General features: G+C 41.2%; 5 protein-coding genes across 6 annotated transcripts; 4 read left to right on the top strand and 1 right to left on the bottom strand.

Moving 5' to 3' along the window:
- The first annotated feature begins 365 nt into the window (after positions 1-365).
- On the top strand, positions 366-1,103 carry LOC135335885 (lectin L6-like). Its single transcript, XM_064531588.1, has one exon. It carries the CDS (start codon positions 366-368, stop codon positions 1,101-1,103), a length of 738 nt encoding a protein of 245 aa, XP_064387658.1.
- Positions 1,104-2,611: 1,508 nt separating this feature from the next.
- Positions 2,612-6,636, top strand: LOC135352427 (hemicentin-2-like). 2 transcript variants are annotated; one of them, XM_064551612.1, is made up of 9 exons: positions 2,612-2,777; positions 2,854-3,139; positions 3,213-3,470; positions 3,529-3,813; positions 5,123-5,467; positions 5,516-5,721; positions 5,787-5,886; positions 5,943-6,233; positions 6,398-6,636. In XM_064551612.1, exons 5-9 carry the CDS (start codon positions 5,215-5,217, stop codon positions 6,457-6,459), a joined length of 912 nt encoding a protein of 303 aa, XP_064407682.1. In that variant the 5' UTR covers positions 2,612-2,777; positions 2,854-3,139; positions 3,213-3,470; positions 3,529-3,813; positions 5,123-5,214; the 3' UTR covers positions 6,460-6,636. The 2 variants fall into 2 exon arrangements, with proteins under 2 accessions (XP_064407682.1, XP_064407683.1); XM_064551613.1 differs by lacking the exons at positions 2,612-2,777; positions 2,854-3,139; positions 3,213-3,470; positions 3,529-3,813 and adding an exon at positions 3,865-4,862.
- A 1,638-nt stretch (positions 6,637-8,274) lies between these two features.
- LOC135342867 (uncharacterized) lies at positions 8,275-11,936 on the top strand. Its single transcript, XM_064539708.1, has 8 exons — positions 8,275-8,442; positions 8,749-8,858; positions 9,030-9,197; positions 9,805-10,000; positions 10,350-10,429; positions 10,742-11,001; positions 11,147-11,268; positions 11,577-11,936. The coding sequence occupies exons 1-8, from the start codon at positions 8,356-8,358 to the stop codon at positions 11,751-11,753; spliced, it is 1,200 nt and encodes a 399-aa protein (XP_064395778.1). The 5' UTR covers positions 8,275-8,355; the 3' UTR covers positions 11,754-11,936.
- A 612-nt stretch (positions 11,937-12,548) lies between these two features.
- On the top strand, positions 12,549-16,252 carry LOC135342856 (uncharacterized). Its single transcript, XM_064539697.1, has 8 exons — positions 12,549-12,703; positions 13,288-13,397; positions 13,592-13,759; positions 14,090-14,285; positions 14,454-14,533; positions 14,846-15,105; positions 15,501-15,622; positions 15,927-16,252. The coding sequence occupies exons 1-8, from the start codon at positions 12,617-12,619 to the stop codon at positions 16,101-16,103; spliced, it is 1,200 nt and encodes a 399-aa protein (XP_064395767.1). The 5' UTR covers positions 12,549-12,616; the 3' UTR covers positions 16,104-16,252.
- Positions 16,253-16,748: 496 nt separating this feature from the next.
- On the bottom strand, positions 16,749-21,369 carry LOC135335831 (adhesion G-protein coupled receptor G2-like). Its single transcript, XM_064531448.1, has 14 exons — positions 21,363-21,369; positions 20,955-21,194; positions 20,611-20,754; positions 20,340-20,368; positions 20,080-20,247; positions 19,946-20,025; positions 19,721-19,814; positions 19,558-19,612; positions 19,226-19,500; positions 18,720-18,860; positions 18,498-18,631; positions 18,120-18,382; positions 17,789-17,912; positions 16,749-17,690 (listed from the first exon to the last, which is right to left on the bottom strand). Exons 1-14 carry the CDS (start codon positions 21,367-21,369, stop codon positions 16,844-16,846), a joined length of 2,601 nt encoding a protein of 866 aa, XP_064387518.1. The 3' UTR covers positions 16,749-16,843.
- Between the last annotated feature and the right edge of the window lie 220 nt (positions 21,370-21,589).

The raw sequence follows: 21,589 nt of genomic DNA, 5'->3' as shown, positions 1-21,589 counted from the left end.
CATGCTGATGGTATAAATGTGCTAAATTGGAAAAATATGATTGTAATGTGCTATAATATTTACATGCTAAATTGTGTAATGTGCTAAAAGCATTTATGTGCTATCTACAGGTGTCATGTGCATATGTGCTAAATTGTAAAATTATTGTAACGTGCTATTAGAATTTATCACATGTCTAGGTTTAGCACATTTGGTTGTTAGCACATGTGCAACGTGCAAAACACAAATTCCAAGCTAGAGCAATCAACCCACGTACATGCACAGTGCATACATGCAGCATTGATTCAGTATATAAGAGCGGCCATTTGAGAGCTTAAACTCATTTTTCTCATGGCACTCGAGACTTATTGAACAACAGAAAAAACATGACGATCAAATTCAGCCTGCTACTCTTGGCTTGTGCTTTTGTTTCCAGCTGTTTTGGAAACGATCAATTCGGAAATGTTGCAGGGGCCAATCTGAAGCACGTGTCCGCTGGAGCTGGTTACTTCTGGGGTGTCACTAGCACTGATGACATTTACCGCTGTGACAATCCCTGTACAACTTGGACCCAAGTACCCGGAAGGCTAATGCAGATAGATGTTGGAGATAGCGAAGTGTGGGGAGTGGACGCTCTTTATCGAATCTTCAAGCGACCCGTGGACGGAAGTGGTACATGGAAAAACGTCCCAGGACGTCTCAAGCACGTGACAGCATCTGGCAATGGCTACGTCTGGGGGGTGAACAGTGCGGAATCGATCTTCCGCTGTAAGAAACCATGCAATGGACAATGGAAGGTAGTTGATGGACATCTTAAGCAAATTGATGGTGGCCACAAGTACGTTTACGGTGTCAACAGATTTGGTAATATTTGGACAAGGCCAGTCGATGGCAGCGGGAAATGGAGACAAATTCCTGGTGCCCTTACGCACATCACTGCTTCGGGAAGTGATGATGTTTTTGGAGTAAACAAGGCCAATATGATATACCGCTGCCAAAAGCCATGTATTGGTCAATGGGAGCGAATGCAAGGAGCCCTGAAGCAGTGTGATGCCACATTCAATGGGCTTCTTGGAGTGACTAAAGATGGCACTGTTTGGCATCATCCAATGACACCAGCTTGAAATTGAAAAACACAATGGAACACTCAGTGTGATAGATTTAGATCTATAGTAATTTGATTAACGTTCTTTTAGCAAACCCTAACTAGAAAGACTCACTTGTTTTACTCAATTCCATACCATAATATATATATAGCTTGATTGAATTGTGTCATTGCTTCTGCACAGGCTGACCTTACTTTGTCCAACCATGCACTTGTGTGTTGATAGGCGTATAAATTATGTTAAAAGTTTTTGCAAGACGCATGCATATTGATAGCAAAATGTTAATGTATCTATAGCAGCCTCGTTATACAAAGCTGGTTTTTTCTAAAAAGTAGACTCTTTGAAAAAATGGGGACAGTGATGACCAAGTGCATGAGCAAATTAGACTGAATGCACTATAATTATAGTATTATTCAAGTGTAGCTATAATTATAGACATAATTTCCAAATTGTGAAAAACTCTAAGATTGGTCGGGGAAACACCAAAAAGCGTATGTGCATGGGAACAAGAAAGTAGGAAAAAGCCTTACGGCAAATCCGTTACATGTATATATAGCGTCATTCACGTGGTATATATACATGTATTACATGCACATGAATGACAGTTTGATGTAATAATTATAACGGGTATAGTCTAGATTAACGCTAAATTATGCCTGCGCTAATAATAAAACGCATTATAAAAATGAAAAAAGGTACTCCAAACTTTCCATTAAACCTTATAACTCATCTGTTGACAAATATTGTGCTAATGAAGTGTCTGAAAATCCGCCAAAATTATTACCCTAAAACAGAGAAAAATCTGAAATTACTACCCGTCTAATAAGGTAAAGTTGCAAAAAAACATTCAGGTTTCATGCAATCATTGATATAGCTAGTTGCCATAATTTTATATACCCCAGCCTTTGGGCTTCTAAATCACATATTATAGATACAGACTAATAACTCTAAAACAGTGTCTATTATAACACATAGCTAGAGTTGTGATTAAGTACTCTACTCAATTAATTGTAATTATGTGTTAAAGACTTCGGAACTCTAACCGTTAACTGCATGTGACTATTTGTCTTAATAATTATGTGTATATTATGTCATATTTTCCTCTGCAGATGTATACCTGATATAGCGTCTAATAATCCAGCTTCGAATATCTTCTTCATAACTGGAACCATAACTCTCTCCTGTATCTACGATTCTGTACCGGTCTCCACTATAACCTGGTTCCATGATGGGTCACCTCTGACTACCGGCATTGGTTGAGATATCATTAAATCTGCTGATGGATCGTCCACTCTAATGAGGTCACAGCTGAATACGAACAGTGGTGGTAAGTTAACTACAGTTGAGGAAGGCCTTCCTGAAGAGTTTCCTTAATATGCATGTGTAGCTTTGTGAAGCACTTCAGGAAGGCCTTCCTAACTGTAGAGTTTTACTTAATTAATGTGTGTTGCTTGTGCATGCTGGGTGGGTTGATGATTGAATTGAAAGAGGTATGGTCTTAAACTGTTTTGTTTACATGGATGTCAGATGAAGTCACATTTTGTCTGACTGATAGACTATAAAATTATAAGTAAGTACGTGAGTTACTCAAATAACAACTGAGTTACTCAAATAACAACAGTTTTTCTCGTGTGAGCAAGATGGATGTTGGTCTAGCTCTGATAGTACTGGTCTCCTTCTGCTTAGTTCCTTGTAAGTTTCGAAGCATAATAGCTGCTAGTATTATGTTATAGCAATGCTGGTGTTCTATATATATATTCTTATACAGGTATCCATGGCCAGACTTGCAGTGAAACCTTCAATCTCACTACTATAATTTCTATCGACGCTTCACTTACTACCTCGTGCATACAGTGCATTGATGTGAATGGAGACGTTATTGCAACTAATGTAATGTGGACTGCTCATTCTAGTACTATTGTAAGCGGAACGACTGGAGTTACCATAGAGAACGGTGTCTTGGTACATCAATGATGCCACTACTTTTTTGGGGTTGGGGATACCTGTCGTCCTTCAATGCTCAGGCAACAGAAGACAAGCCATTTATCAAGCTGGTAAGATCCAATTAAGTGTTTTGATAATAATAATAATTATTATTATGATAATTACTTTTCTGGCCCTGAACAGGCTTTTTTGCACCGTCCGTTAGTATCGGAAATGGAGTAGTCACAGAGGGTGATGCTACAACTCTATTACAGACCACTAATAATCTACCTGGCACATTCCAGCAGCAATGGTACAATCCAGCCGGGGAAGAATTTTCTACATTTTCAGTAATTAGGCTGACGAACATACAAAGAGATCAAGCTGGAGATTATACTTGTCGACTGACTAGCACACAAAGTGGAGATGTTCTTGAAGACTCCGTAACTCTAACTGTTAACTGTAAATCAGTGTTTGTCTTAATAATTATGTGTGTATTATGTCATATTTTGTTCTGCAGATGTACCTGATATAGCGTCTAATAATCCAGCTTCGAATATCTTTTTCATAACTGGAACCATAACTCTCTCCTGTATCTACAACTCTGTACCGGTCTCCACTATAACCTGGTTCCATGAAGGGTCACCTCTAATTAATGACATTGGTGGAGTTATCATTAATTCTGCTGATGGATCGTCCACTCTAACGAGGTCACAGCTGAATACAAATAGTGGCGGTACCTATACTTGTGTCATAGCGAACGTAGTTGGTTCTGCGAATGCTAGTGTGGAGGTCATCATTCAAGGTGAATTCTTTTAATATTTACACTGTATTGTATGCGTTGCAAAGAAAAATAATGTTGGTAAGGCTTCATGTAGCTTTTGGAATACTTCACATAAATTATAGCACATATAGATCTGATGCTGCATGTAGATACAGTATTCCAGCTTCGGGGAAACAGTTGAGGAAGGCCTTCCTGGAGAGTTTCCTTAATATGCATGTGTAGCTTTGTGAACCACTTCAGGAATTTCAAAGCCTTCCTGTAGAGTTCTACTTAATGTTGTGTTAATGTTGTGTTGAAGCACTTCAGGAAGGCCTTCCTGTAGAGTTTTACTTAATGTTGTGTTGAAGCACACATTGTATAGACCTTTAATTCCTGTACAGTTTACTTATTGCATGTGTATAGCTTGGTGAAGCACTTTTAGTTTAGGTAGCCTTCCTAGTAGAGTTTACTTAACTTGGTGAAGCACTTTAGGTATAGCCTTCCTAGTAGAGTTTACTTAATGTGTATAGCTTGGTGAAGCACTTCAGGTAGCCTTCCTAGTAGATTTTACTTAATGTGTATAGCTTGGTGAAGCACTTCAGGTAACCTTCCTAATAGAGTTTACTTAATGTGTAGCTTGGTGAAGCACTTCAGGTAGCCTTCCTAACAGAGTTTACTTAATGTGTATAGCTTGGTGAAGCACTTCAGGTAGCCTTCCTAACAGAGTTTACTTAATGTGTATAGCTTTGTGAAGCACTTCAGGTAGCCTTCCTATAGTAGAGTTTACTTAATGTGTAGCTTGGTGAAGCACTTTAGGTAGCCTTCCTAATAGAGTTTACTTAATGTGTCTAGCTTGGTGAAGAACTTCAAGTAGCCTTCGCCCTAGTAGAGTTTACTTAATGTGTATAGCTTGTGAAGCACTTTAGGTAGCCTTCCTATAGTAGAGTTTACTTAATGTGTAGCTTGGTGAAGCACTTTAGGTAGCCTTCCTAATAGAGTTTACTTAATGTGTATAGCTTGGTGAAGAACTTCAAGTAGCCTTCGCCCTAGTAGAGTTTACTTAATGTGTATAGCTTGGTGAAGAACTTCAGGTAACCTTCCTATAGTAGAGTTTACTTAATGTGTAGCTTGGTGAAGCACTTCAGGTAGCCTTCCTATAGTAGAGTTTACTTAATGTGTATAGCTTGGTGAATCATGCACTTCAGGAAGGCTTTCCTGCATGTATAGAGTTTACAATCACAATGCGTTACTGTTCATGAACCTTTGCGAAGTCAAACGAAGTCTTCGTTGAAACTTTTCTTTACCCCGTAATCAATTTATGTGTTCAATATTAATTTGTTTCCTTATACAGATCCACCCACTGCCCTGGCATTCAATGAGACTGCCATTGGTGCAGTGAGAGACAGACAAGTTGGAGCTCTTATTGTGGATGCTTTTGGGTCTATGGTCACAGTACCTGTGTCTGTGGAGGCTCACCTCTGCCCGAGTGTACAGTGGTCCTTCAAGGGCCTGAACATTGCTCACGGAGACGACTACACTATCACCAACCCCTGCAGTGTTGCTGACGCCGAATCACCCTTTACCTTTATGCTGACCGTGAATAATCTGACCAATGAGACATCAGGATCTTATTCTGCCACCTTTAGCAATCTCGCTGGAAGTGGGATTCTTCCAGGCCTGTACATTACTATACCAGGTAAAAATTACACATTGCATTTTATGGTTCATTGATTCTCCCGTCCAGTTGCCACTAGCGACCCAGTTTCTTCGTTGATCCTGTCAGTGGCAGATAACTCTGATGCAATGTGTCTAGTCAACGCCAGTACTGTTACTATCAGTTGCGAAACCAACGGCTTCCCACGGCCTTCGGTACAATTCCTGAAGGGGCAAGAAGTCATCACTCCAGGACAGGGGGCCTTCCAAAGAGTCTCCCAAACCTTTACCGACCAGGTGGGGGATACTTCCATCTATAGAGTGTACATCTTAATTACACCTTCCCATTTGATTTCCTTCAGATACAACTGTCTGATGTCATCATGGATGATGCTGGAATGTACAGATGTGAAACTACAAGTGAACCTAATGACATGGTTGATATGTCATTTACATTTTGCAGTAAGTCAATTTCTAGGCACCCACACATATGTACATGACACACACCCCTCTCATAGCTGATCCGGTCATCACAAACTTTCGTTTCACGCCAAACACAATGGTCGGTGATAGACTGAATGTGGAGTGTGAGGTCATGGGCATCCCTACACCTGTCATTACATGGCTTAAAGATAATGTCATGCTCTCTTCTGGCCCTGGTATCGATATTTCCAGGCCTTTTGCGGGCAACATGTTTCTGTCTCAACTGATGATCGATAATGCCGATGCTGGTGTGTACACCTGTGTGGGGACTAATCCAGCTGGAACAGTTTCCAGGGAGATCAGCGTGGAGGTCAATGGAAGCTCCGGTGAGACAGCATCTCTGTGCATATAATATGTGAACTAGCTATCTTTTTAAAGGAACCTAACTCTAGATCTGCATGTGTATGTGTGTTTGCATAACCTGCTAACTCCCTACAGTCCCTAACCCCCTACCAGTCCCTAACCCCATACCCTCCTCCCCTGCATGCAGTTACTACCTGTTCCTGTCTACTGAGCGTAATGATCACTGTTTGTCTGGCACTGATGCTCTGAGTCGGAATACCTATCTCTCAGTCTTTATATTAGAACTGGCGTATCTCTCATTACTTGTTTTTGTATGGGAATAATTATATAGAACTGGCGTATCTAGATCATCTCTGATTGTATATTAAGATTGTATGGGGTATCTATATGCATGTGTATAATTATTGTATATTCATTCTGAGCAAAGCGAGGGTTAAATTGAGACTTTGGAGGTGGAGATGAACGGCAGACACTTCTAGTGGCTCTGCATGCATGCATGGTTGCAACCCTTCACACATAAATTATAATCGAATGTGATGATGATGAATATCGAGGTTGCATGCACTCCCTGAGTGTATTCTCACTTTAAAATTTATAAAAAATCTATATTCACGGTTTGTGTGGTGTTGGTAGCTTGCATGGGGGTGTGTGTGTGGATTGACACCCCCATAGCATATATATAGGTATAATTATGTTGACTATGTGAACTGCACTGCTGCTGCCACTTAAGTCTTTTTATAGAGTCCCCGGCTTCCAGAATCCGAAGAATATGAAATTCCAAACCTAGCCTCGTCACCACGCCCCCTTCCAGATCCTGAAGAGTATGAAATTCCAGACCCCGTAAGAATCTCTAAAGCGCACGGTCTATCAAAAGAGAACACGTCAGATGACGATGACATGTACGTAACAGCCACTTAAATAACTGCATGTTCTTATGTATATATATATCTATATAGCTGCAATGTGACATTGTTAGTTTTTATCCCCTGTTCTTTTAGTACTGTTATACCACTCCATGTTTGTGAAACGTCATTGATAAAACTGATACAAATAAATTACACGGCATTTCAAGTGAAACTTTCTAAATCTGCTATGATTGGGTTGATGGTTGAAAGAGGATGGGGCAAAGTCACCACATTCCTATATAATTATACATGCAGGAATCTCAGTAAAACATTCAATCACTATACTTAATTGCTGCCTCTTGCATAATACTATTATTGAAGCAGTCCATGCACATCACATAATATACAGCTGCAATGTCTAGTATGTGATGTGGACTGCTTCAACCTAATTTAAATGAAAATGGTGTCTTGCATGATGCCATACATGTTATGCTTCAATACACTGGCATGTTGCAGCAAAGATGATAGGCTGTTTGATCAAATTTTTTTTTTTTTTTCTTTATAAAATTTAATGCAGAGCATAGGTGCGTACCAACTAGCAACTGAGAGCTAATATTAAGGTAGCCCTAAAAATCAGGTTCCAATCAATGATGAGCCAGATGAATAATTATTGAGATTCAGTGCATGATCATGGAGAAATTTGATCGGAATCACATCAGCTAGAGCCAGAGTAAGTCTGAGTGACAACCAATCAACCAAGTTAATGATATTCATATAAATGTGTACGCGATATCCACATTCCAATCATTGTGTCAATAATTCCTCAAACCACAAACATCAGCCCCACCCATCTTTTGTAGGACTATGCGCTGTGCCATGCATGATGGGTATATGCAACATGATGGTCTTGATGGAAGTACTGATGGTTAATTATCTCTTTGGTATTCTGTGTTAATAGATAGAGTCATGTAGCCGATGTTCCTTGTGAATTATGGGGTCTAATATGTTGTGCTGTGGAGAAATAATGTGGGATAATAAATAGAATAATAGGCTGTTAACTTGAGCATAAAGGTAATAATTATCTCGAGCATAATCTACCAACCCCAGGATATATATGCATGCAAACTCAAAGAGTGGGTAATGATCAACAACCAACCAGCCCCACCCATCTTTCTCCTCCGTTTCCTGCAACCGATGACGTCATAACTATTTTGTCTGGCTTCATAGACAAGCTAAAAGTGACTCAGCTATTTAGAAAGCTAGATACACACCAATCAAGCAAGCAAGGAGATAGCTAACTATGGGCTTCCATCGTATCAAAGAAGGAGACAAAGCTCTTGTTCTCAACGAGAGCGGTCGAGCCAGGCTCGTGGAGGGTCCTAGAAGGGTATGACATTGTAACAGTTCAGTGAATTAGTCCTGTAACTGTGTATTTAATATTTTATTGTAGTGTACTATGAATCCCAGTGTTTATGTAAACGGTTACTATCTAAACACTTATTGCTACCTAAATCCATCGGCTACGAAGACTCAATCATAAAATTCCACTGGCTGGTGTGTTTAATAGTATTAGCTACATGTAGTCTTCGCCTCGTGGTTCACGTTACTCTCGCGTGTACATCTATTGATGATATAATTATGCCACTCGAAGCCATAGTTAAAGTATAAATACCGTCTTATTATATATTTGTAGGTGTGGCTGTCGCTTGATGAGGAGATAGAGTACCTTCCTCGTCGTGTGGCCAGTCAGGACCAGTACCTGGTGGTCAAGCACAGGGACGGTCGGAAGGAAAGCATCCAAGGGTAAGCCCTGGGTGGAGGGTGGGGGTACAATGTGTTCACACTTGCATCCAATGGTAACCTGGGTGGAGGGTACAGTATGTTCACACTTGCATCCAAGGGTGGGGTCAGGGGGTACCGTTTTGAAGTTTGGGGGTTGTTTATAATTATTGACACCTCCCTACACACACGCAGCCCTGCAGAGATGTTTGTGAATCGATTGGAAGTGGATTTCATCGATGTCAAGGACTCTGTTAAACTGGACGCTAATCACATGGTCGTTGTCTACAAGCAGGAGGAAGGAAAGATCGAGAGGAGGATAGTCCAGGGCCCCACCATCTTTGTACCCAATGCTCACGAGTGGTAAGTGTTGTGTGTGGGTGTGGTTGTGTGCAGCTTCTTCCTTGTCTGGAATCAAATCCTCTGTTAAAAACTTCTGTGATGTGTGTGTGTGTGTGTGTGTGTGTGTGCGTGTGTGTGTGCGTGTGTGCGTGCGTGTGTGCGTGCGTGTGTGCGTGTGTGTGTGTGTGTGTGTGTGTGTGTGTGTGTGTGTGTGTGCGTGTGTGCGTGTGTGTGTGCGTGTGTGTGTGCGTGCGTGTGTGCGTGCGTGTGTGCGTGTGTGCGATGTTTATATTGTTACAGGTTACACACATTGTTGTATTCAAAGCTTTTGTTGTAAGTACATGTGTAAAGAATTTTGCGTATACAAATCACATCAAGGTGTAAAAATAATATGTGAGGTCTAGAGTTCATGCACAGCCGAGAAAGGTGGCTGCTATCTCTTGCTAAGTATGTGAGCTCAGAAATGTTTGCCTCTCTTAATTGGAACAATTGTTACATAGCCATACTTAATTATGGAAAGTATCATAATTTATGTATCAACTACGCGTGTAACTTAAGCATATGTAATCCGTCGCTAGAGATCTGTCTCACGTTATTTTAATCTATGATAATAATCAATCCCCCTCAGGCTCCACGAGTTCAAGTGGCATGGAGAGGATCGTAGTCACCCCGGTCGCTTCATTCCCGGGAAGAGTCAGTTCACTCAACTGTGTCACGTTCCCTCGCAGTTCTATTGCAACGTACGAGACGTGAGAACAAACGACGACACGTTGATCACCGTCAAACTCATGCTCTTCTACGAGATGGTCGATGTCGAAACAATGGTACACACATGCAGCATGCAGTCTGTTATATGTAAACATAATTAAGGATTTTCATACTGATCTTTCAGCTACCATAACTTTAATTGAGAAATTGCTTTAGAAAGAGGTTCTATCTCACTAATTTAGATCTAAATTTGGCAATTTATCCCACTTCCATTACCTTTTTTTTTTAGGTAAAAACAGGACCTGAAAATAAATCTGTCAGAACATAATAATGGCTATTCAACCATCCATGCCCTCTATATATGCTCTCAGAAAAGAACTATTATAGCAGTCTGACCTGGCCCTTGTTGGTTAAACTATATACATGCAGTGTGTTGATATCATATCCTCTCTTCCCCCTCATTAGTTGAACTACACTCACGACCCCATTGCTGACTTTATCAACGCTGTGCAATCTGACATTATCTCATTCGCTTCTAAGAGGAGGTACGTTCTGTAATTACTGTACACACTCGATCCTCATAACGGCCATCCCTAAAGAAGACCCATGCAGCTATGTTACACATGTACATGTACCGTACATCCACATGGCAATGGCTTGGCATGATTAATGTTCTGAATATTGGAGGGTCTTAATTAACTGACTTTTTAATTTACGTGATGCAGGATGTTTAAATTTATAGCTTTTTGCTAAGTTGACTGTTATTATTTCGATAAATTACCCCCCCCACACACACACACACCACCCCCTCCCCACACACACACACCACCTCCCCACACACACACACACCCACGCAGCTATGAGGAGTTCATTCAACAGACCCACGACCTCAACAGTATGGACAGCTACTCGCAACTCAATTCCCGAGCCAAGCGTATTGGCTACAACATCACCAAGGTGGTGTACCGTGGTTACGAGGCGTCTCGATCCCTTCAGGCCACCCACGACGAAGCCGTACACATCCGTACGAATCTGCGACTGAAGACTGAGTCTGAGGAACAGGAGCAGGTGCTGCAGGAGTTTAAACTGAAGAGGGAGAAAGAGCGAACCAAACTCAGTGAGTGTGCGTGTGCGTGTGGTTGGTTGGGGATATAAATTTGGGGGGTAAGGAGATACAACAATTTCCTGTGTGTACATAATTATAATAACTATTGTTAGAATTTCTCCCAAACGGAAGTGATACCCCCCCCCCCCCCCCACAGAGCATGAGATGGACAGCAAGAACCAGGACCACCTGCAGGAGATTGAAAGGATGCAACAAGACTCCACCCTCGGTCAACAGAGGCTACAGCACGATGCAAGACTCAAGAAAGAAATGAAGGAGGTAAGTGGAACATACTCAGTGGCATTCATGCAATTATGTTTGGGATCTTGTAATAATGAAAGTATGAATAAGATTCTTATTGCTGTAATTTACTGATGACTTTTACCAGCTTAGCTTCAGTTAAGTTGGCAGGCCATTATACCTTACCTTGTCCCTTGTATAGTACATTATTTGCAACTAAAGTATCACTCCCCTCCCCTCCCCTCCCTCCCCTCCCATTTATACCACCATATTCTATGTTCCTTCTTCCCTGAATTACCATGGCACTTGCACCTGAAGTGAGTGTATCATTATAACCACTCCCCCAGGTTGAGGTCCGTGTTGACGTGGAGAAAGCTGAAAACGAGCAAAATGCGAAGTTCTTAGCTGAGCTGAGGGACCTGGGGGTGGATATGACCAAGTACCTGGTGGCCTTGCAACCAGAGTTTGTGCCAGAGAAGGAGATCATCGTGGGACCAGCTGCCAGAGAGGTCACAGTGAATTAATAGGAAGCTAGCTGCTTAATAGTAGTGCCTGAACAATCATTCTGTAAACTGATAATGATTTTTATACACTTATTTAGTTCTAGATAATTATCACTTCAGAACAAAAATTATTTTTACAATAAATGATACTGTATATGGCTTGTTTGATATCATGTTGTTTTTAATGAACATAATTATAATATAGTACGTGCAACAGCTTTTAGAATAATACGCATGCAGTAGTATATAAAATGTCTAATGCTGGGATAACGGCAGGAGACTTGACGAGAAAAATAAACCTGACACGAAAAATATGGGTATACCAAAATGTAAAGTGCCGTAGGTACTGATGCCTCGGTGGAGGTGCCAAACTACATAACATAAAGCTACTAATATAGCTTTTATACACACATTATATATCATGATGCATTTTTCTGCAGAATCCAGGGAAACTCAAATAGTGGGTAATGATCGACCATGATTGTTGTTAAAAACGATCGATGCCAACAGTTCAAGTAATATGGCTGCATACATGAATTGTACGTCAGCAGAGCCTTGCAGCTCTCTTCTCACTCTTGCAGCTACCAATAGCTAGCGTTCTAGAGTCATGCACTCTTCTGAAAAGGCTGCAATGGCATTCCAAGTAAGCAAAAAACTAGGCATAACTCGAGAACGAAGCAAATCTACAAATTAAAATCCAAGAAAATATGACTTTTAGAAGCCTATAGAAACTCTTACTTGCACTTCATTGACCCTTGAGCTATAGCTAGCTACGCACACGCTTGCTGCGCATGCGCACCGAGGCATAATGTGATATTAAATTCACGGTACATGCACACTTGCTCATCTCATTAAGAATTCAATAGCAAGCAAGGAGATAAGCTATGGACATCCATCGTATCAAAGAAGGAGACAAGGCCCTCATTCTCAATGATCGCGGTCGATCCAGGGTCGTGGAGGGTCCTAGAAGGGTAAACATTATTGTAGCTTATCATGCTGAATAACTTTCTGAACAGCATGCAGCCAGTGTATTAACAGTATAGCTTGTTTTTTATTATTATGAAGCCCAGTGCTCATGTATAGTACACATGAGCACTGATTATTTAGTCTCATCGTCTGTATCTACACTGATTTATGTATTGCTACCTAATGCTATGATGACTGTATTCAATAGTGTGTAGTACCGTATAGCAGGGCTGGTGTATTTCACTTTCACGGAATGACCGTTAGAAAGGTTTTCGCAGATTTAATTTTCGGGAATAGCAGCCTTTCGATCTGCAGCATGCATGCATGCGATATTGAATTCTAGAGTATAAATGTTCGCGGTACATGCGTAATCAACGAAAAAACGAAATATTATTTTCGTATGGTGGAAATTTTTGTGTTTTTTGTATTGTAGAGCATCATACGAAATAATTATTCTACCGCAACTGTATGAATATTTAGAATACGAAATGTTTAATTGGGGAGTTCATACGAAAATTTGCACCAACGAAAATTACCTGCTTTACTGTATTTACATTTTATAGGAGACCTTATAATTATTATTTTGTAGGTGTGGCTGTTGTTTAATGAGGAGATAGAGTACCTTCCTCGTCGTGTGGCCAGTCAGGACCAGTACCTGGTGGTCAAGCACAGGGACGGTCGGAAGGAGAGTATCCAAGGGTAAGCCCTGGGTGGAGGGTGGGGGTACAATGTGTTCGCACATGTATTCAAGGGTAACCTGGGTGGAACTTAGGTGTACAGTGTGTTCACACTTTCATCCAAGGGTAGGGTCAGGGGATACCATTCTAAAGTTGCTTATACTCATGCAGATAATTATTCGACCCCCCCCCCCCACCCCACACACACACACACAGACCTGCAGAGATATTTGTGAATCGATTGGAAGTGGATTTCGTCGATGTCAAAAACTCTGTAAAACTGGACGCTAATCACATGATTGTTGTCTACAAGCAAGAGGAAGGAAAGATCGAAAGAAGGATAATTCAGGGTCCCACCATCTTTGTACCCAATGCTCACGAGTGGTAAGTACTGCATGTGTGCGTGCATGTGTGTGTAATTATTTATCTTAATAATTATAGGTTATACACAGCGTTGTATAAAGCTTTTGTTGTAAGTACATGCATGTACATATCATGTATGTAAAGGATTTTGCGTATTATTCAAAAACCAAAAATTTGAACCTTGTATAAAGTCAATAGAGGAAGGTACATAGCCATTATACATACAGATGGAAGTATTAATTGTGTATCAGCTACGCATGTAATGGAACATACACTTTTTATCATATAATCCGTTCCTATTGCAGCTGCTAGAGATATGTCACATGTTATTAATTAATAAATCTTCCCCAGGCTCCACGAGTTCAAGTGGCACGGAGAGGATTGTAGTCACCCTGGTCGCTTCATTCCCGGGAAGAGTCAGTTCACTCAGCTGTGTCACATTCCCACGCAGTTCTACTGCAATGTACGAGACGTGAGAACAAACAACGACACGTTGCTCACTGTCAAACTCATGCTTTTCTACGAGATGGTCGATGTCGAAACAATGGTATAATTTAGCCAATCTTCACATTTAAGTACATGCAACTACTATAGCTCACAAATGTGTGGTATTCTATTCTCTAGACTAAATGAATTTCATGAGCTGCACTAATTATGTCTTTATTGGCTTCCATGACGTGTGTGTTGATATCATATTTCCTCTTCCCCTCATTAGTTGAACTTCACTCACGACCCCATTGCTGACTTAATAAATGCCGTGCAATCTGACATCATCTCATTCGCTTCTAAGAGGAGGTATGTCTGTAATTACTGTACACACACTAGCTGCTCCTAAGACCACTTCTGAAGAAAGGCCATGGAACTGTGCATGTTACTATACATGGCAATGGCCTGGGATGGTTGTACATTTAATTACTAGCTAAATGACTTATGTTTGAAAGGTATTCTCTTATATAACTTTTAGTTGACTTGCATGTTTTAAACTACTTTTCCACACACTTAACCCCTTACCCCCACACACACGCACCACCCCCTCCCCACACACACACACCACCCCCTCCCCACATGCACACACACCACCTCCCCCCACACACACACCACATGCAGCTATGAGGAGTTTATTCAACAGACCCACGACCTCAACAGTATGGACAGCTACTCGCAACTCAATTCCCGAGCCCAGCGTATTGGCTACAACATCACCAAGGTGGTGTTTCGTGGTTACGAGGCATCTCGATCCCTTCAGGCTACCCATGACGAAGCCGTACACATTCGTACAAACCTGCGGCTGAAGACTGAGTCCGAGGAACAGGAGCAGGTGCTGCAGGAGTTTAAACTGAAGAGGGAGAAAGAGCGAACCAAACTGAGTGAGTGTGGTTTGGGATGTACATGTACAGTTCAAGGTAAAGAGTGTGTGTGGTTGGGCCCATGCACTTGGGGGTGAGGGGTGTGTTTTGGGGTATCTATAATACTTTATAGGGATGTGTATACTGAGTCTTTGGGGGTTGGAGGGTATGTGTTTTGGGTACTTAAGGAGCAACATGCATGTACGCGTAAATTAGCTTTTCAATGGATTTCCTGTGTGTACATAATTATAATACTAACTAGTAAGAATTTCTCCCAAACAGGAAATGATATTTACACAAAAGCCTTTGGAATGCTACTTCATAAACATGTGTCATCCTGTTGGGAAAATACACACAAATTCCCCAAATCACCTGCCCTTTGATCATACCACATACCACATACCACACCCCCACAGAGCATGAGATGGACAGCAAGAACCAGGACCACCTGCAGGAGATGGAGAGGATGCAACAAGACTCCACCCTCGGTCAACAGAGGCTACAGCACAATGCAAGACTCAAGAAAGAAATGAAAGAGGTAAGTGGAACAGAATTATATACTAACTCAGTGGCATGCAGCTTTTTTAAGTAAACGTTTGGAACTTGTAATAATTATTTCACTCGCTAGATTTTTATTGCTGATGACCTTTACCAGCTTAGCTATTTATTTCAGTTCAGTTGGCAACCCATTATAATTCATATTACCAACTAAAGTATAGTAGTAGGACATCCCTCCCCCTCTCTCCCTCTCCCATTTACACCACATAATTATTCTATGTCCTTCCATGGATTACCATTTGCACCTGAAGTATACATGTGTATCATTATAACCACTCCCCCAGGTTGAGGTCCGTGTTGACGTGGAGAAAGCTGAAAATGAGCAAAATGCGAAGTTCCTCGCTGAGCTGAGGGACCTGGGGGTGGATATGACCAAGTACCTGGTGGCCTTGCAACCAGAGTTTGTGCCAGAGAAGGAGATCATCGTTGGACCAGCTGCCAGAGAGGTCACTGTGAATTAGCATATGCAGGTAGTTAGTACCTGAACTATTAAACCATTCTAGAATGATAATGGAATGAATTATATAGCTATTTTTATCACTGCAGAACTCAAATTATTTTTACTGTATACACATGCATGGCTTGTTTGATGGCATGTTATTTTTTTAAATTGGTAACAGTTATAGTGTGTTTATACAGAACTAGTTGCAAACAAAGTTAAAGCAAAAATTTCAATAGTCAATACATGCAGTTGTGGTTATAATCATAGGCCTTAATAACTGCTTATTATAATCTATTCTTATGCTCATGTTTTTACCTATTCGTCAAAATATGTTGTCTATTTGGCTGCATGATATTATCTTCAATGCTCAGTCTCAATAGTATGCTTGATGCATGCATGCATGTGGTTTACTGTATATAAAATCCCTAGAATCAATTTGAAAGTATAACTATAAAAATGTTGGCAAGGCCTAGAGTGGTGGCATGTTACTGTAGTAGCTATAATTTAGACCTAGGTTCATAGGATTGGCCGGGAGAAAGCACCAAAAAGCGTATACGTGCATGCATGGAAATAACTGTATATACATGCACCATTATGTTATAATAATAAAAATATTATACGTTACAATGTCATACAATTATACAAATTATACATAATTGCATTTGCTATACACATGCAGCTCAGCTCGCTATTACTACGATGATATTAACACATGCACAATCATTTGTATGTACGATGATTCAAGTTAAGTTAAGTTTTCTATTTAGCTTCAGGCACTTCTTGGTTATCACTGTCTCCATCTTCAAAGTCTATCTCGTACTCTTCAACGTGATGCTTAGAGGCCCTCTTTGTAGAGTAGCGCTTGACCCTGGCCTTGGAAATAAGCTTAGCGTCTGACCAATTTGGAGGTGTCATATCTTCATCGTCATCTCCGTCCACTCGACTCTCGACAACGATATCGGGGTGACTGAAGTTAAACACACCTTCTTCAGCTAGTTTTACTTGACTCGTAGGCGTTAGTAGAGTATCCATTTGATTTTCACCATTTATTTTCTCCGAGAGTGGGCTGGTTTTGGAATCGAGATTAACGGCGTTGTAATTACTGTGCATATATAATCTGCCTATGGAGCTCTTGTTTGCCTTGAGTGTATGAGTGCCTGTTCCTGTGGAGCTTGTGTTCTTATACTGTGAGGGGTAGAGGAGCTCGGACTTGTAGCGGCCACAAAACAGAAACTCTCTCCATGATTCCCGAGCTTCTCCATTAAAGATAACAAAGAACAGAAATACAAAGAATCCTTGGAACGATGCGAAGACAGCGAAAAAAATTTGGAAGACTGTTCGAACAGCGTTGCTACCATTGATATTGATAGTGAGTGCAGCAAAGAGCCAGGTAAGGCCAAACAGGAACATGACACCTGAGATGCTCACGAGTAGTCGAAGAGAAGTTTTGAAACTCATTTTTTGATTTGATCTCTTCATGTTTCCGCGAGTGTGTTTCAGGAGGATGACAATGACCCAGATGAAGATGACCAGGTTTAAGAGGAGAACAGCAAATATAGGAGCCAGGAAAGCACCAAAGAACACACCAGGATGCTTGAGGAAACAGCTGCATACAAAACACAATCATGAAATCAATGTTATCATAATTATACCCACACGAATACCATATCAATTACTTGCACGAAAATATTCAGTAAAACTCACATTCCTCCAGTGACATCTCCGGTGATGGAGTCCACATTCCTAGTGATGATGAGGTCTGTCTCGGGTGTCATACCATCAGCCAGATCAATGATCATCGGGATGAAGACGGGAATCAAAGGGAACACTGGGGGGGGGGGGAGTGAATTGTTTTTGCTAGGCTGCCTTGTAGGTCCACAAGCTTTGCCTACATGTAACTAACATTATAGTAAGCATTTTACTTTGTAATTGATCGTAAAGAGCGAAGATACATGGTTTTTAGCTGTACTAAACCATTCTGTATAATTGCTATTACAACATGTATTGCATACATGACCTGTGCATGCCAACTTACACCAACAAACTAGAGATAAAATAACGATAAATTTGGTCGTGATAGCCATGAAAACTATAACTAGTTTCTGGAACATGAGCAAGGCCTCTGCCCCCATCCACATGACGGATACCAGAGAGAAGTAGTGGATGAGGATGGACACAAACACACAGCCTCCGTACACCTCGATACGTTCAATACCCACAGCAAACACAACGAGCATGCACAGGATGGCTATGGACAGCTGGATGTGGTACTTGGAGTTGTCCCTCTCCCTCAGTTTTCTGAGAAAACGTGGCACATGTGAACTTATGATGAGGGTGACATATACAGCCTATAAAGCAGTGCTATAATAATATGCATACAATAATGGTATACACTAGCCTCACAATTACTTACTTGAACATTGTCATAGTGATGATTGTAATCACCAGTCCTATACAAGACAGCGCTATGCCGATGTAGCTTATGAAGGAGAGCAAAGTATCTATTGTCTCGTTACTCACACAGTCCTGAGCTCTTTGGCAAATGTCCTGAGGGTGAAAACAACAGGAGAATGAAATAATACACCCATCACTGCACAAGGTTTAAAGAGAATGCTGTACTGAGCAATGAACTTACAATGAGCACAGCAAAGTTGGTGAGATGGGTGCAGCTGCAACGGAAAATGGTTTCATTCACCACTTCAGTGGTACAGCCATCGGTGATCCAACTATCACTGACAAAGTCCCAAGATACGCAGCGAGCAGTGCTGGGGTTAGCCTGAATTAAAGGGACAGTAGACATTAAAAAAATGTATGAGGAATGCGCACAGTACTCAGGAGATTCTGCGCGTGCAGTTGGCCTAGCTCCATGTAATTTGCTAGCTAGCCACTATAGCATGATAATTAAATCCAAAGCTCGATGCTCAGTAGAGCATTCACCCGGTGCTTCATTGCACAGCGGCAAAATGGATGCGATAATTTTTTATCGCTATAATACAGAATTTTCATATTAAGTAGAAGTATATACTCCACATTGCCTACACACAAATTAACATTGGCAACTATACATGCGGATTAGTAAAAAAATTGAGAGAGCAATTGCACAAATCTACAAATCTTTAGCGGTGTGTACTGTGTCCTTACACTTGTGTTCTCCGGTAGAGGTAGCAGGCCTAGTGTGATAACCACGGGAGGATCGAGGGGAACATCGCCACCAAAGTCAATACCAGGTCCCACGGTAGCAGCCACAATAGGAGTACCCACGGACCTAGTTACGTTGTTCCTCACTACAGCTGACATGTTTGTCGGGAAAAGAGCCGTGTTTTCGTAGAGTGCAAAGTACACACCGATGAAGAGTCTGTCAGTTGGTACCTGGTTGAAGAGCTCGGGTGGGAGTGCGATGGAGGCAGGGACTCCAGCTGTGGGGTGTGTACTAAGTGCATGCATGTACATAAGTGATAATTATCAGTACGTACCTCTAACGGTGAACTCTTCCATTCTTCCTTCTCTCAAATATAAATTAGCGGCACCCTGAACAGAACAACTGGTCAATAACTTGTACACCAGTCAGCTCTACATTCCTAGCTCTATATACTGGTACAATGCTCCTCTCCCCCATGCTCAAATAACAGTACTCACCAGTTCAACGATGATTGTGACATCTGTGAATTCCACAGTGAGGTTGGACTGTTGTGCAAATCGTGTTGCCACCTCCTCAAATGATTCAACAATGCTGTAACGGGTAAATACCAGCATTTGATACAAGAAGTATAGTCTTTGGACAAATTTACATTTGGCAACAAACTCATGCATGCATGCACTTGATACAATTGTTTCAACTAACTACTATAAGAGCATCATTACCTGGAGGTAGTGTCGACCTCAAGATTGGAGGGCTGCCATTGGACGAGGGAGTTCAAAGTCTGACTCAAATGTATCACCACCTGAAGAATAAAGTATAATAAACTGATCGATAGTAGGTTGACATGCTAGCGTACCAATTCATTGATGGGTACAATGGTGGTGTCAGTAAAGTTAGCGATGCTGTTGAACACAGTGAACACATCATTGAGAAACTGCATGGTCTGAAGGAACGTCCTGTTCTCGGAGAGGGTAGTAAAGGATGAAACGACCTCACTGACGTTGGTGTACGTTTCCTCTGATATCTACAAACAGTTATTGATTTGTATTTCATGCATGCATAAAATACAACACTACATGAATGCTTTAATATGATTATAATTGTGTGAACACTTACTGTTCCGGGGACAACATACTCAAGTGGAGCTGTGTGTGTGTGTGTGTGTGGGTGAGTGGGGGGTTCACATGTGTAATTAGTTTTAATAGGCTGGCAATGAATCATACAGACTGCTGTAATGATTGTTAAATATAGTATAGCCCACAATGATATAATTATAAGTATGAAAGTAGTTGCTAATCTACACACAGGTACAACAACCATTCAGCTAAAGGATGCACAAATGCACACATAATGACTGTATATACACGACCATTCAGTATGTACTCACATGGACAGTTGAGTTCATCGGACACATCGGGACAATCAGCGGTGTTGAAGTCACATACTTGAGTCGGAGGAATGCAGTCAACACTGAGTGTCTCCGTGTTGGTACACACACGACTACCCAATCCAGCGTCAGCCGTGCAGTTACCTAGGAAATGACACCACACGGTTAGGGTTACAAAATTTGCTTAGCATGTAAAAAAAATGCAATTAACCATGTATCCTAACAATTATAATTAGCTACTAAAACTAAGAGCTATGTATAATTATTATTCTGAGAACTGTATGATTCATTTTGAAGAGCATCTCAAGAGTATATATATGGAATGGGCTGAGTGCAAATCTTACGATCATTATCCAGGATGATTAGTCTATGACGGAGGTTGACTCTGGCCACTATGGGGGAGGAGCTCGAGTAGGAGAAGGTCACCTGCTCAACGGGACTTTCACTCTCCCCGTCAAACACAGCATCGTCTACAATGTTGACATCAAAGCATGTCTCAGTGGCCTCGGGTTGGAGGGTCAGAGTTACAACAGGAATCCCGTTAACATCCTCGGCAAACACATCAATATCGTAGTCAAGAACTTCTGTATATAAGGGAACGATGGTAACAATCTTAAAAGATATAGGCAATACCTATTATGTACAGTATACGTAGTATAGACACAGATATAGCAAGCGGCTATATAGTGGTACAAAGAAATTAAATTATGCATTATAAAATAATCAATGCCCACTTATTATAGGTTAACAACTCACCATTTGCTGAGGGGTATTGAATTATCTCGCCCCCCTCCCCAGTATCGGGGGGGTTGTCAACAAATTCAACAGGGAAAGTTGTGAGATTGATATTTGTGGGTGTGGTTATCTCCCCGCTGATAACGGCCAAACAGATAGTGACAACATTTCCCTCAACAGCAATACTCTCAGTACTAGTGAACATGACTTGAGGGCGAATCTCTGCATTGTAACGAGATATACA

The sequence above is a fragment of the Halichondria panicea genome, chromosome 1 (assembly GCF_963675165.1).
Source record: "Halichondria panicea chromosome 1, odHalPani1.1, whole genome shotgun sequence".
Classification (NCBI taxonomy): domain Eukaryota; kingdom Metazoa; phylum Porifera; class Demospongiae; order Suberitida; family Halichondriidae; genus Halichondria; species Halichondria panicea.
This window is presented reverse-complemented; position numbering and strand designations above follow the sequence as displayed.